The sequence below is a fragment of the Nerophis ophidion genome, linkage group LG16, assembly GCF_033978795.1.
Source record: "Nerophis ophidion isolate RoL-2023_Sa linkage group LG16, RoL_Noph_v1.0, whole genome shotgun sequence".
NCBI classification, from domain to species: Eukaryota; Metazoa; Chordata; class Actinopteri; order Syngnathiformes; family Syngnathidae; genus Nerophis; species Nerophis ophidion.
The window spans coordinates 13,551,060-13,565,879 of record NC_084626.1 but is presented as its reverse complement, the minus strand read 5'-3'; the positions used below and the strand labels follow the sequence as shown (position 1 = coordinate 13,565,879).

At 39.3% G+C, this 14,820-nt stretch overlaps 1 protein-coding gene across 3 annotated transcripts in view; it reads right to left on the bottom strand.

The window, feature by feature from the left end:
* Positions 1 to 14,820, bottom strand: part of rad54l2 (RAD54 like 2) — a 34,915-nt gene that overhangs the window by 8,125 nt on the left and 11,970 nt on the right. For all 3 annotated transcript variants that reach the window (XM_061874323.1, XM_061874325.1, XM_061874324.1), the window contains exons 8-17: positions 9,065 to 9,198; positions 8,792 to 8,988; positions 8,384 to 8,726; positions 8,143 to 8,320; positions 7,849 to 8,061; positions 7,650 to 7,768; positions 5,520 to 5,638; positions 4,088 to 4,187; positions 3,790 to 3,995; positions 3,511 to 3,686 (exon numbers count right to left, since the gene is read on the bottom strand). In XM_061874323.1, coding sequence (XP_061730307.1) covers positions 3,511 to 3,686; positions 3,790 to 3,995; positions 4,088 to 4,187; positions 5,520 to 5,638; positions 7,650 to 7,768; positions 7,849 to 8,061; positions 8,143 to 8,320; positions 8,384 to 8,726; positions 8,792 to 8,988; positions 9,065 to 9,198 — 1,785 coding nt within the window. The remainder of the gene's footprint in view (positions 1 to 3,510; positions 3,687 to 3,789; positions 3,996 to 4,087; positions 4,188 to 5,519; positions 5,639 to 7,649; positions 7,769 to 7,848; positions 8,062 to 8,142; positions 8,321 to 8,383; positions 8,727 to 8,791; positions 8,989 to 9,064; positions 9,199 to 14,820) is intronic.

The following is a 14,820-nucleotide window of genomic DNA, read 5'->3' as shown; positions in this document are numbered from 1 at the left end:
TTTTTTAAGGTGGTCTGTCAAAATGTTTTTAGCATTTATCCATCCATCCATCCCCTACCGCTTACCCTTTCGGTGTCGCCGGGGTTGCTGGAGCCTATCTCAGCTAATCAGACATTACTGTGAGGTTTTGTATAAGTATATTGGACCCAAGCACACATACTGTACAACAGTTTTTCACAGCTTACATACATATATATATATATATATATATATATATATATATAATGTATGTAAGCTGTGAAAAACTGTTGTACATATATAATATATATATATATATATATATATATATATATATATACACACACACACACACACACACACACACACACACACACACACACACACACACACATATACAGTGGGGCAAAAAAGTATTTAGTCAGCCACCGATTGTGCAAGTTATCCCACTTAAAATGATGAGAGGTCTGCAATTTTCATCATAGTGTACGTACACTTCAACTGTGAGAGACCGAACGTGAAAAAAAAATCCAGGAATTCACATTGTAGGAATTTTAAAGAATTTATTTGTAAATTATGGTGGAAAATAAGTATTTGGTCAACCATTCAAAGCTTTCACTGATGGAAGAAGGTTTTGGCTCAAAATCTCACGATACATGGCCCATTTCATTCTTTCCTTAACACGGAATAATCGTCCTGTCCCCTTAGCAGAAAAACAGCCCCAAAGCATAATGTTTCCACCCCAATACTTCACAGTAGGTATGGTGTTCTTGGGATGCAACTCAGTATTCTTCTTCCTTCAAACACGACGAGTTGAGTTTATACCAAAAAGTTCTATTTTGGTTTCATCTGACCGCATGACATTCTCCCAATCCTCTTTTGTATCATCCATGTGCTCTCAGGAAAACTTCAGACGGGCCCGGACATGCACTGGTTTAAGCAGGGGGACACGTCTGGCACTGCAGGATTTTATTCCCTGTCGGCGTAGTGTGTTACTGATGGTAACCTTTGTTACTTTGGTCCCAGCTCTCTGCAGGTCATTCCCCAGGTCCCCCTGTGTGGTTCTGAGATTTTTGCTCACCGTTCTCATGATCATTTTGACCCCACGGGATGAGATCTTGCATGGAGCGCCAGATTGAGGGAGATTATCAGTGGTCTTGTATGTCTTCCATTTTCTGATAATTGCTCCCACAGTTGATTTTTTTCACACCAAGCTGCTTGCCTATTGTAGATTCACTCTTCCCAGTCTGGGGCAGGTCTACAATTCTTTTCCTGGTGACCTTCGACAGCTCTTTGGTCTTGGCCATAGTGGAGTTTGGAGTCTGACTGTTTGAGGCTGTGGACAGGTATCTTTTATACAGATAACGAGTTCAAACAGGTTCCATTAATACAGGTAACAAGTGGAGGACTTAAAGAAGAAGTTACAGATCTGTGAGAGCCTGAGATCTTCCTTGTTTAAAGTGACCAAATACTTATTTTCCACCATAATTTACAAATGAATTCTTTAAAATTCCTACAATGTGAATTCCTGGATTTTATTTCACATTCTGTCTCTCACAGTTGAAGTGTACCTATGATGAAAATTACAGACCTCTGTCATCATTTTAAGTGGGAGAACTTGCACAATCGGGGGGTTCACGGTGACAGAGGGGTTAGTGCGTCTGCCTCACAATACAAAGGTCCTGCAGTCCGGGGTTCAAATCCAGGCTCGGGATCTTTCTGTGTGGAGTTTGCATGTTCTCCCCGTGAATGCATGGGTTCCCTCCGGGTACTCCGGCTTCCTCCCACTTCCAAAGACGTGCACCTGGGGATAGGTTGATTGGCAACACTAAATTGGCCCTAGTGTTTGAATGTGAGTGTGAATGTTGTCTGTCTATCTGTGTAGGCCCTGTGATGAGGTGGCGAATTGTCCAGGGTGTACCTCGCCTTCCGCCCGATGGTAGCTGAGATTGGCGCCAGCGCCCCCCGCGACCCCGAAAGGGTATAAGCGGTAGAAAATGGATGGATGGAACTTGCACAATCGGTGGCTGACTAAATACTTTTTTGCCCCACTGTATGTATATGTATATATATATATATAGGGTGTAACAGTACCTGTATTAGTATTGAAACGTTTCGTTACGGGGGTTCCGGTTCGGTGCGGAGGAGTACCGAAAAAGTTTCCTTACATACGTATGAAGTAGCCGCCTATGCTTAAGTCTTAACAAGCTGCTACGCTCCGTTCTACCTCCGTCTCCTACACGGCACCCAGCATTGTCCCACCCACACAACCATCTGATTGGTTACAACTGTAGCGGTAACAGCGAATCAGCAGTGCGTATTCAGAGCGCATGTAGTCAGCGCTTCAGCGTCGAGCAGATAGGTGTTTAGCATGTGAGCAGCGGACTCTCCCCAAATTATACTCAACACTTAAAAGTCAACTACTACTAACATCACTATGAGCCTGTTGACCTTCTAAAAACAAACTGCAGCTCAGCTCACTCGCAGTCCTGGCTCTAGGTGAAGGCTAGTTAGCTTTTAGCGTAACGTTAGCTCATTTTGCGGTGTGTGTGTGTGTGTTACGGACAGTTTTGATTGAGGTGTGTTGAAGCAGCAAAAAAGGACATTATGTTAAATGAAGAGTTTCTGTCCGTGATAGTGTATATAATAATGTAAGTGCATCATAAAGCCTACATGAACTCCATGGTGTTCAGGGATGAATAGTCTCTTCTATTGCTATTGTGCTATTTTTCAGCTATAGTTACATTAATCATTATTAATGTATAGCAGCCTAGTTTGAATGGCATGGTCTCTGCTATCACATGTTGATACAAATATTACATTTACATCATAAAAATCAATTACAGACTTCCAAAATGCTATAATAAATTAAGCATGATGAGTTGACTTGAAACTGTTTAATGTTGCCCTTTTTATATATGTAGAAGAAAAGTTTTGTCATTTTATTTAATCTGAGCAACACGTTGAGGCAGTTTAATGTTGATTAACGTGGGCAGAAATATTATAGTGTTCCCAATGGTAAAAGGATAAAGCCATCGTTTACATATTTGGTAAATAAATAAGCCCAAAATTAATATTTTGTTGTTTTCTAACTACCGAAAATGAACCAAACCGTGAATTATAAACCGAGGTACGTACGTTACACCCCTAATAAATATATAAATATATATATACACATACACACACACACACAAATACATAGATAGATATACCAGTCTCCAGACACAGTTTTTTCTCAAAATTTGGCCCCCCTGTGCAAACTAATTGCCCAAGCTTGGTTTAATAGATACAATGAAACACAAGTAAGCATACAAATTCAACTTGTTTTTCCACTCTACTGGTACTTTAAACAATATTTATTATTTAAAAGTTTTTTTTTTTTTACAAAGGTATGATAAATTGTGATGTTTTGGGGGCAGGGCAAAGCACTGATTACATTTATTTCAATTAATTTTAATGTTATTTGAGAGTTTTTTGAGTTACAAACTGTGTCATAGAATCAGTTAAACTGGCAAAGTGAGGTACTACTGTATGAAAATCATAGCATTGTACCTTGGTGATGAGATGTGGATAAAGCTGACACACTCCATATATAGCTCCCTCAAAGTCTGCCAAAGCCCTTAGGTCGATCTTGTTTGACTGAGGTTCCTCCTCCACGAAGTGCAACAGTGACTCCACTTCCTTACGAGTGAAGTTCAGTGCCGGGTTGAGGTCATCCACCACGCGGTCTGTAACCATGACAATGTGTTAAATCTAATAAGAGTTATCGAGTCAATCTAAATTGTTATCTGCAGGAAGTAATTCTGCTCCCCTTTAGCAGCAACTTCTTACCAGACATGCTCTGTTTGGAGACCTGTCGATCATAGATCTTCTTCTCTAGGGTGAAGTCACAAACCAGGCGGTAAATGTAGCAAGGTTTTTTCTGACCATAGCGATACACCCTGCACACCGCCTGGGCGTCGTGACACGGGTTCCAGGAGGCATCAAACACAACAACGCGATTGGCTCCGATAAGATTCACTCCCAAGCAGCCCGCTCTGGTAGAAGTACACAAGTAGATTTATTTAGGTGACGAGATTATGTTCCTGTCAGTAGAATAAAATGTTGCAAGAAAAACTGTGACACACACCTGGTAGAAAGCAGGAAGAGCAATGCTTTGCTGTTCTCTCGGTCATTGAACTGATTGATTAGCCGCTCTCTTTCTGACGCAGATGTACTCCCATCCAGTCCTACAAGCAAAATATGTATTTTTAACATGGAAGCAGCAGCTAATCCAACCAATCATTAAGATTAACCGATAATAAAGCTTTACAGATAGCAGAACGCTCCATTAGGAACATACTGTACCTAATTAAACAAGATAATAGACTACAATTGGCTATGCCATGTCTAACTTTGCTCGGTTTTGATTTATACTGTATAAATTATTGTGTTTGCAGTTTTTAGTGTTGTACAACTTTAGTACAGTCAGTAAGTACAGGTGTCCTGATCCGACAATGATATCGTTCCGATACCAGCAAAAGAACAAGTATCGGATTATCCATCTAAATTCTCAAGCAGTCCTGCAGCGCGTTTACCTGTGCAAAGCTGGACAGCCAGTTAACATCTAAATGTACTCCAATAAAGATAGTAGGTTGGTGGTCCTTTCTTGTGTTTTAGTCAGATGATGTCTAAAAAGTAAATATAGCAGCTCGCAGCTACACAAGTTACGCACACAAGCTAAAAATACATATTAAGTGTCCCTCATAAATACATAGATGAAATTTGTCAATACAAACAAGTATCTAGTAATTATAATTGCATATTACTTACACGTACAAAGTCTCCAAGGCAGAAAAGTGTGGTACAAAATACTTAGTAACAAACTTGTCTGCCTCACTTAACTTAATGCGTCAAAGCTGAACTAAATCAAATGTTGCACAAAAATTGCCACTCCACTTCAACTTAAATACACCATAAATCCATTCCTGACGGTTAATAATGAATAGGTTAGTGTTTTTCATACCTACCATTCTTCTCTCTTTGACTAATTTGACTTGATCAAATATTTTATAACATTCCACATCACATAATAATAAAAGTATGTATGATTCTTGCTCACATTTATTGGATCAATATCGGTATAGGCCAGTAATCAAGGTTTCAAGATCGTTATCGTATCGGAAGTAAAGTGAGTCACAGTCAAAGTACGTTGTATCAGGACACCCCTAATAGTAAGACCTGTTTTGAAGATTTTACGCTTCTTTTGCACCTAAAAAAACGACAATATTAGTGGGAGGGTGTAGTGCTACACCACTGTAACTTCAATAATAAAAACATTGTTTAACTATGAATGCATGATGAATGCATGATTGCAAAAGGCCACAATGTAACCCACTGGACATATGTCGCTTGTTTTTCGAGCATTCTATATTGCAAATAGATTCAATCACAAGCAGTCACATTAAAGTTAGTAAATTTCAGATAATTCCAGGTTTTGGCCTCATGCTGACATCTCAAGGACCGCTATGAACATAACTTTTTGCAAAGTCGCCTGTCTAGACAGAGAGCTTCAAACTTACGATAGTAATTGAGGTTGCGAACCCAGCTGGGGTTCTGAGAGTCAGCGGCGGCGCTGTCTGATGGAATGGGTCTCTTTGATAAGAAGTCCTCAATGACTGTCAGTGTGGACAAGCTTTGACTGGCAATGCAAAAAGAGATAATTAGAAATGTGAGTGAGCTGTACAACCAAAGTAGGAGCATCTTTTATAATATAATAGCAAACCTGCCAACTTTGAAGAAATGTTACAATACAGTACTTATCTCCCCCCCCCCGCCTAATGGCAACTTTGATAATTAATCTGTTTTTTTACTTTGTAAAAAAGACAATCAATTCAAGTAATTAGTTAAGTTACGTCAACTCTGTGAACAATGATGAATGTTGTTGACTATCGAGAATGTTAGCTTTCGTTGTTGCGAGCCAACAGTGGCAATAAAAACAGTGAGGAAGTGTTATTGCACCTGGAACTAATCCAGAGGTTACAACAGTCATTGTGGAATTAATATGCAGTACTCCTGCCAACCCACAGGGGCCAACAGCAAGGTATGTGTCACAATGAAGCATCAGTGAGGTGAGTCGAAGAAGACTCCTCATTCAATACAAAAATAGCACATCCCGCATGATAAATACAAATATATTGTGAATATCGAAAAAACTGTGCATGAAGAAATTTAGTTTGTTTGGTATTAAAATTGCTGACTTTGTGATATCTTTTGTATTCGCGGTAGTGTTGTTATTTTTTTGACTATAACTCTGGCGATCTAAGCTCATTTAATACTACATGTAGTGCTAAATTTGACCAGTAGAGGGTGATAACGCTACACCTTACGTTTAGTTGTGTTGAGCCGGATACATTGTGTGCAATGTTTGCTGTAGATGTTTAATTTCTATACTAGCAAACATCTGTAGTTTATTAGTTGAATGTACTAACACAAAACCTTCTATTTCATTTATGTAAAATACATAATGGACGTTATACTTTTGTCAGCAATTTTATGCTTATATTTTCAGTCTTAATAAAGCCTAAATGAAGGAAGAAATGTAAAGAAATTCAACTGAAAAAGGAAAAGGATTCAAAATAGGAAACATGGAGTTTCTGTTTCTTCATGCTGTTAATTATCTGTCCTGCTGCACATGCCGGAAACTTAGCGACGGCAGAATACTGAATTTATTGACTGTGCAGTGTGAAAGCCGACGTTTAACTTTGCAATTAAGTCAACGCGGTCTCAAGGGAATATAACCACATTTCAATATTCGGCCCCTGAGCCCTTGTACTCTTGAAACTGCGGCCCTCTTCATTATGTAGTTAAATAGCCCCGCGGTATGGCATACGATGGCGTCTCGACACAGAAGCATAATCCAGGTTTCGGAACTAAACTCAGCGAAATGCCAGAAGATCTCACAAAATGTGTATATAAAAAAACAGAGTACATGTTAGCAAGTCTATACATTGAAATTCTTGTGCACTCAGAAAATTAGAGGTCCTGCACAATAAACCAGTATATTTATACAATTAGCAGTCAAGATATATATTCTACACAGTCGTACTTTATCAATCACGCTTCATAGTGTGAAGCTTCACTGTATCGCAGATTGTTATCTTAAAAATTACAAATTATAATTTATGTATTTTGGGCGTAAATTAAGCATTTTTCAAGCATTAGAATGTCTAAATTACCAAAAAATATTTAGACCACAGTAAGATTGGCCAGTAAATGAGACCAAACCAATCAGAGCATGCTGTTGGGTATAGTGGCCACTGATTAGTTCAGCCTTGGAGAGCATTACTATATTAGAATAAAGGAGTGTAAAGGTGACTATGTTGGTGTTATTTTTTGTCTAGAGGGCTCTCATACTGTTAGAAAAATTATTAAAACATTGTAAATAGTTTTTTTGTAATTTTCTGACTATGAAAATATTACATTTACGATCACCGGTGGTAATTCCTACTTTGGGAATTTGTTTAGCATGGTCAGGCCCTGAACCAACAAACAGTGATAAATGAAGGATTAGGGTATATCAGTTTGAGATAAGATTAGCTGAATCTTTTTTTTTTGCCTCTAATTGTACAGATTATACTTTCTGACCTACAACGAAAACTTGAATGAGTATCTTCTATGTATTGCTTAGAGGTGGATTTGTGCTTGCTTACCTGAAGACCAACATTTTGTCTCCTCTTCTGACGCTTTCGTCTACCAAATGAAACAGCAGCACCATTTTGGCAGAGTTCTCAAGAACTCCTACCTGGTAGTTTGACATGATTTCCTTTGCCTATGACAAAAGAAGACAAGTGAAGTATCGAGGTTAAAAAATAATTTTGTAAGTGGTTGGTTATGAAGGTAATGTCCTACCCATTCATACGTGACGACTTGATTGCTTCGATCTTGGGAAGGGTTGAGCAGGGGCGGAATGTTATTATTTTTGCTGTTGCCAGAGTCTGACCCTTTGCCTTTAAGGCAGCGAGTGTTAGTCGCCGAAGTGATGTCGTCCAGGTCCAGGTCCTGCTCGTTGGCCTGGTTCTCTTTCTGTAAAGCCTCGTGAAGTACATCTGGATGATTCCAGATCTGACGTGCAGATGAAGGAAAATCAGTTTGTATTCAACAAAAGGCACACAAAACAAGAGAAACAGGAACAAAAAGTCCTACCTTGCAACATACGCAGAAAGCCTTCAGAGGGTTGAGCCCAAGCCAACCATTGTTTCCTGCCTCTCTGAAGCGATTCATAAACTCGGTGTAAAGCGCTTTCTGTATTGGGGAAAGCCGCACCATTATCACACGCTCTGTCTTGGCAGGAAGCTGATCTTGCAGAACATCATGGCCACGTCTGTAAGGCAGAAAACATGTGAGTAGCTGCTATCAAATGTATATGTCTGCCAATCCAGCCCACCTCTGGACAAAGCCTTCCAGCAGACTGTGCAGCACATGGCTACGGTAACGCATCAGGCGGACATCTAGGGGTGTGCTGTCCATACACTGTCCGTTCAGAATGGGCCGCTCAAACATGTTGCTGAACTCCTGGCGCGTGCCTAAAAAGTCCGGCCTGACGAAATCCACCATGCACCAGTATTCAGTGAGGTTGTTCTGCAAAGGGTAACCTGTCAGTACCACTCTACGCCTAGAGCGGATGTTCTTTAGAGCCTGTGATGTGCTGGCGTTATAGTTCTTGATGCGGTGACCCTCGTCACAGATCACCACGTCTGGACCAGGTCGTACAATGGATTTTTCGATACCTAACAATAATAACAAATTAATATACATTTGAAGTCATTATTATTAAAACATTCTGATAAATTGCCTTTCATCAGTTCTTGCTGCCTGTCTTCCTCGTCCAGGTCAATGATTACAGGCCCCAGAGGCTTCTTTGATTTTCTCTTCTTGCCCGTAACAAAACTCTTCTTCATGGACAGGAGGCGGTACATCTCATACCCCATCAGCAACACGCCTCCATTTTGGCTCCAGTCCTCCACCACCTTTGCCCGGGCCATTGTGGTTCTGCACGACACACCATTAGAGTGATCAGCAACTAACGCGTCACATTTAATCATGGACAATTTGGCATTTTGCATACTTATGCTCGTCATTCAGGATCTGAACTTTGAATGTACGTCCCATTAGCAATGTCGGGTCGGTGTCTGGGGAAAGTGCCTCTTGTGGTGGGAGCCACAAGTTGAACTCTGCTAGCCAGTTCTGAAGTGTGTTCACCTGGTACCACAAATAAGATGAAGAAAACCAATCAGAGAGCTTGGAACACTATCAATGTTTCATAAAGTTGGGAAAACATGTGTATTACATGTGCATGGGCCAATGAACCCATTAATATAATGTTGGTGAAGAATCATCTATAAATTGCCCTGAGTGAGATAAATTGGTCTGACCACCTCATATGATCACTGATGAAACAGTGGGATCATGCACTTAAGATAGCTTTCAAGACGAAATCAACACACAATAGACATACGTTCACTAGAGAAATTACAACAGCAAATGAAAACCCTTATATTGGTGTCATAATCAATGCCAGATGCCTTTCTAAGGTGATTTGGACAAACAAAGACACTAACACGAAATGACATAAATAAGAACACTAGAGAGTTGCAAATAAATGGGAATCCAACTCATGATTCGAATGAGATTGCTACAGCCCAGAGCATATTCTTTTTTGACTCTAAAAAATTTGGCCACAAACTCCTGTCCACAAATCCAACTTTTAATGCCTCTGAATACCGCTACTCCGTTTTTTTAATAAGAGGAACTTTCTTAGGTAGGTGTAAATAGACCAATCTGTGGGCTTACGAACTCAAAAGCCAAGGAGGCGTATTATGGGCACAATGTTTCTCAAAACTCAAACAATCGCTCATTGCTCCAATCGCCAGCATTATTAGCAAATCTATAAATTAAGGTAAATTTCCAAACTCATTGAAAGCTACAGTTATTACTCCAATCTTCAAATCATGACACCCTGCAACAATCAATAACTAAAGACCAATAAGCATTACCTCTGCAGTTTCCGAAGTTGCTGAAAAACTGGTAGAACAGTTCATACATTTTTTTAATAATAGTCCATACAACTTAAACCCAATGCTGTTTGGCTTCAGAAAGACGCATTCTGGGACGGAAATGTGTTTCTTTGTGGATAGCGACGGTGTTAGGCCTTGTGGGTAGAGTGTCCGCTCTGAGATCGATAGGTTGTGAGTTTAAACCCCGGCCGAGTCATACTATATTTTATAGACTATAAAAATGGGACCCATTAACTCCCTGCTTGGCACTCAGCATCAAAGGTTGGCATTGGGGATTAAATCATCAAAATGATTCCCGAACATGGCCTCCGCTGCTGCTCACTGCTCCCCTCACCTCCCAGGGGATGGAACAAGGGGATGGGTCAAATGCAGAGAGTAATTTCACCACACCTAGAGTGTGTGAGACTATCAGTGGTACTTTAACTTTATAGGAGCTGTACTGAGCTGTCTTATTTTAATTTGTTGGTAGACAGGAAAAATAGCATTAATAGAATCATATATTGTGCAGAGGAAACCGTGTGTTGGACTACACAATACTACATCTGAAACTTCTGACAATACCCTTGGTGTATGACATTTCGGTTTTGGGAAGATTATTGTTCGTCTGTACTTTAATGATCTGCCAAATCATTAAATCCAAATCTGCCAAATCATCTGTCCAATCTAACTCTTCAGGTGTATGGTGCTATTGTGTATGTGCATGCAAAAACTAAATGTCAAGCTGCACATGATCTATCAGAAGCTATGTTCCAAGTGTCACTCTGAACATTTCTCATCTGCAATTTAGGCCCCGTTTTCACTGCACACCAAATCTGTTTTTTTTCCCCCTCAAGTGACACAGATCTGTTTTTTTTTGCCAGTCCAAACGCTCCAAAATGCTTCAAATCTGATCTTTTAGCATGAGATTCAGGCCACATCAGTTTGTAGTCCTGAATCCGATTGGAATCTTATCTTTTCAAATGTGACTGCAGACTAAACGCAATGCGACCTGAATGTGATTTTTTCCTCAGCTTTAGACTTGGACAAACTTTATTGATCCATAAGGGAAATTGGTCCACACAGTAGCTCAGTTACAAAAGATGAAAATGGAAAGGGTGGAAAGGATAATGCAGGTATACAGTAAACTAATTAGGTGTTTGGACGAGGTACATCACTCCCGTCGAAATGGATATTTGATAACATCCTTTCCGTGCATCACTTTTCAATAGTGCGCAAATAATAAGCTATATATAATATATACATTTATACATTTTGATTTCTAAGAAATAGCAATTGTTGAAAAAACGGAATTGACGCTGTGGAGCATCTGGTTACAAGTGAATTGAGTAATAAAGCTCCCGTAGAATCACGCTGATATCTGTGTTTCCTCTACTTAATATCCATAAACAGATTACAACCCTCCCAAATATATTATACTGGATACATGAAATTAAATTAGTTTAATCCGGTCAGATAATCAACCATTTTGTGTGATCAATTTAACAGCACAGGTTATAAATATTTACAATCACACACATACACACGCAAAAAGAAAAAGAATGACCAAAAAAGGAATAAGCTGAAGCCAAGACATCCATTCATGTAAAAAAAACACAAATTTTTAGGGTGTTGCAACTTCTATTTTATTTTGTAGTAGTAGTGACTTCCTCATGGTCAACTTCCTTTATTTTCCCTTTATCGAAGTGCACATGCAAGTGACGTCCAGGCCACTTGAGGCCAAATTGGGGCCTGTGCGCGTTTACACTGGAGTTTGATAAAAATCACATTTTACTTGCGGTGTAAACAGTCAGCTGGAAAAAATCTGATCTCAAAAAAAGTCTGTGTTGAGCAACTATGGCCTGCAGTGTAAACAGTCTTAATGTGTCAAAAACTTTTTTTTCCCTAAGAAAGCCAAAGCTGACATAACTCCTGATGTGTATGTAAATGAGATAGTGATTGAAGTTGTACAGGAGTTTAATGATCTAGGAATTATTATTTGTTCAAAGCAATTTTTTTAAACAAGTAAAAAAAAAAAAATGAATAGAATATATTAGGGCTGCAACTAAGGATTAATTTGATAATCGATTAATCTGACGATTATTACTTCGATTAATAATCGGATAAAAAAAGACAAACTACATTTCTATCCTTTCCAATACTTTATTTAAAAAAAACGCATACTTTAGACTTGCCAAACATAACAATAACAAGGCAAGAGTTAGAAAAATGTTTTTTTTTAATAAAGTGCACAATTGTCATGCACAATAGCAATGATTTTGCTTAGGGGAATTTCTATCCTGCCTCCTACCTATTCCAACCATTCTGCAATGTTGGATGCTGAATGTATTTCCTCTAGTGGCATGGTCGTAAGGCAGATAGACTTCATGTTCCATTTGTCTCCAATGTAGTGGCATGTATTGCTGAGGTAGGCTTCCGAGGCTACACTTGTCCACACATCAGTGGTCAGAACAATTTTGCTCTGGGTGGCTTTAATGTCAGTTTACACAGCTTGAAATGTCTGCTCATACTTCCTCTCCATCAGTTTCGTAAAATGGATCCTCGAGGGAAGAGTGTAACCAGGGTTGAGGACGTAAATCATTTTTCTGAAACCGTCATCCTCCACCATTGATAGTTGCCTCATGTCAGTTAGCAACATATTCAGGATAGCATCAGTCAATGCAGCCGCTTGCTTCGGTGTGCGCACCTTCCTTTGTACGAAGTCTCTAATGCTGGATTGTTTCTTTCTGAAATGAGAGAAACCATATCATTAACGTACATAGTAGCAACATTTACATGTAACTCAATACATACCTAGTTGATTTATTTAATCATTTCTGATGTAAAAGGCATATTTTTTTATATCATGGTCAACGCGGCCTAGTTTTTCTTGTTATATTGTAATCTTTACTGTTATATTTTTATTCTTATGTCGCTTTTTTATTCTTATTGTAATATTTCCTTTTTTTATCCCATTTAAACCCCCGTTATTTACTTTTTAAATTTGATGTCAATTCTGTATACTGCTGCTGGAATTTAAATGTTCCTGAGGGAACTCCCAGAGGGAATCAATGAAAGTACAATCTATCTATCAATCGATCCATCTATCTTACACCACCACATAAAAAAAAAAGCTAAATGAAATAAATGGACATTGGGGATGTAGCATACAACAATAATAACAGAGAAATGTAACTCATCAGATCAGAACTGGGTCAGATATTGTACACGTTTCTGTTCTGAATAAAAAATGATTCATTTTAGGCTGCCTGTGAATAATAGAATGAAATATTCCAGCACCTTCATAACGTTTATATTACTTAAGTGTCACTCAAATATTATATAGCTTTATCGGGTCCGGCTACATTGATCCATTATGCAACCAACCTGAGATATTTCTGTCCGTTTATTGCCTTAAAAAAATCTCCTCGTTAACAACATATTAAAAACACACAAACATTGACAGAACGGATCAATGTACTCGGACTATGGACTTAAAGAGTTACGTACCGTGAGTTTTTTTCTTCATCCATGGCTCCTCTTCAGGTGCTGCTGAAGCAATGTTGTCCTTCGTGCCACGTACGCGATGTCCATGCTGCTCGTTTTGCAGGAAATGTCGTCTTTGAAGTCTTTAAAGTAGTGTTCCGACGCTTTCGACAACTTAGGTCGTACTTTTATAACCTTGAGATGTTTCTCCGCTGAACTATCCGTACTGTTTCCCTCCGCCATTTTTCGGATGTTTCCAAACAAAGGAGACGGCGTGGTCACATGAGCACCACATGACACATCATTGGCTGGCTCACTGCTACCTCATGAGACGTGGGCTCAGCGCCGCCCTGGCACTGTTTTGTACTGTATTTGTACTTATTTTGGTTGTTGTTTTACAGCTGTTTGTACATGTTGCAGTTTATAAATAAAGGTTTAGGGGAAAAAAATAAAAATAAATAAAAAACACAAATAAATAAATAAAAAAGACCTCCGCGCATGCGCATTGCATACATCCAACGAATCGATGACTAAATTGATCGCCAACTATTTTTATAATCGATTAGTTGTTGCAGCCCTAGAATACATTACATCCTGTCAAATTTTAAATACATTCTAAATAACTCAAACTCTTGACTCTAAAAAATGTTATCTAAATCAAATAGTCATGCCACATATTACATACTGTGTAACAACTTGGGCATCAGCCTGCAAGTCCACAATAAAGCCTGTCAGTAACAACAGTTTGTCACTACGTCTGTAAGTGCAAGTTAAAACTCTACTATGCAAAGCGAAAGCCATTTATCAACACCCAGAAATGCCGCCAGCTACGCTGGGCCCGAGCTCATCTAAAATGGACTGATGCAAAGTGGAAAAGTGTTCTGTGGTCCGACGACTCCACATTTTAAATTGTTTTTGGAAATTGTGGACGTTGTGTCCTCCTGAACCAAGAGGAAAAGGACCATCCGGATTGTTCTACGCGCAAAGTTCAAAAGCCAGCATCTGTGATGGTATGGGGGTGTATTAATGCCCATGGCATGGGTAACTTACACATCTGTGAAGGCACCATTTATGCTGAAAGGTACATACATGCTTTGGAGCAACATAAGTTGCCATCCTAGCAAAGTTATTATGGACGCCCTGCTTATTTCACCAAGACAATGCCAACACACGTGTTACAACAGCGTGGCTTCATAGTAGAAGAGTGTAGGTACTACACTGGCCTGCCTGTAGTCCAGACCTGTCTCCCATTGAAAATGTGTGGCGCATTATGAAGTGTCAAATACCACAACGGAGACCCTGGACTGTTGAACAACTTAAGCTGCACATCAAGCAAGAATTGGAA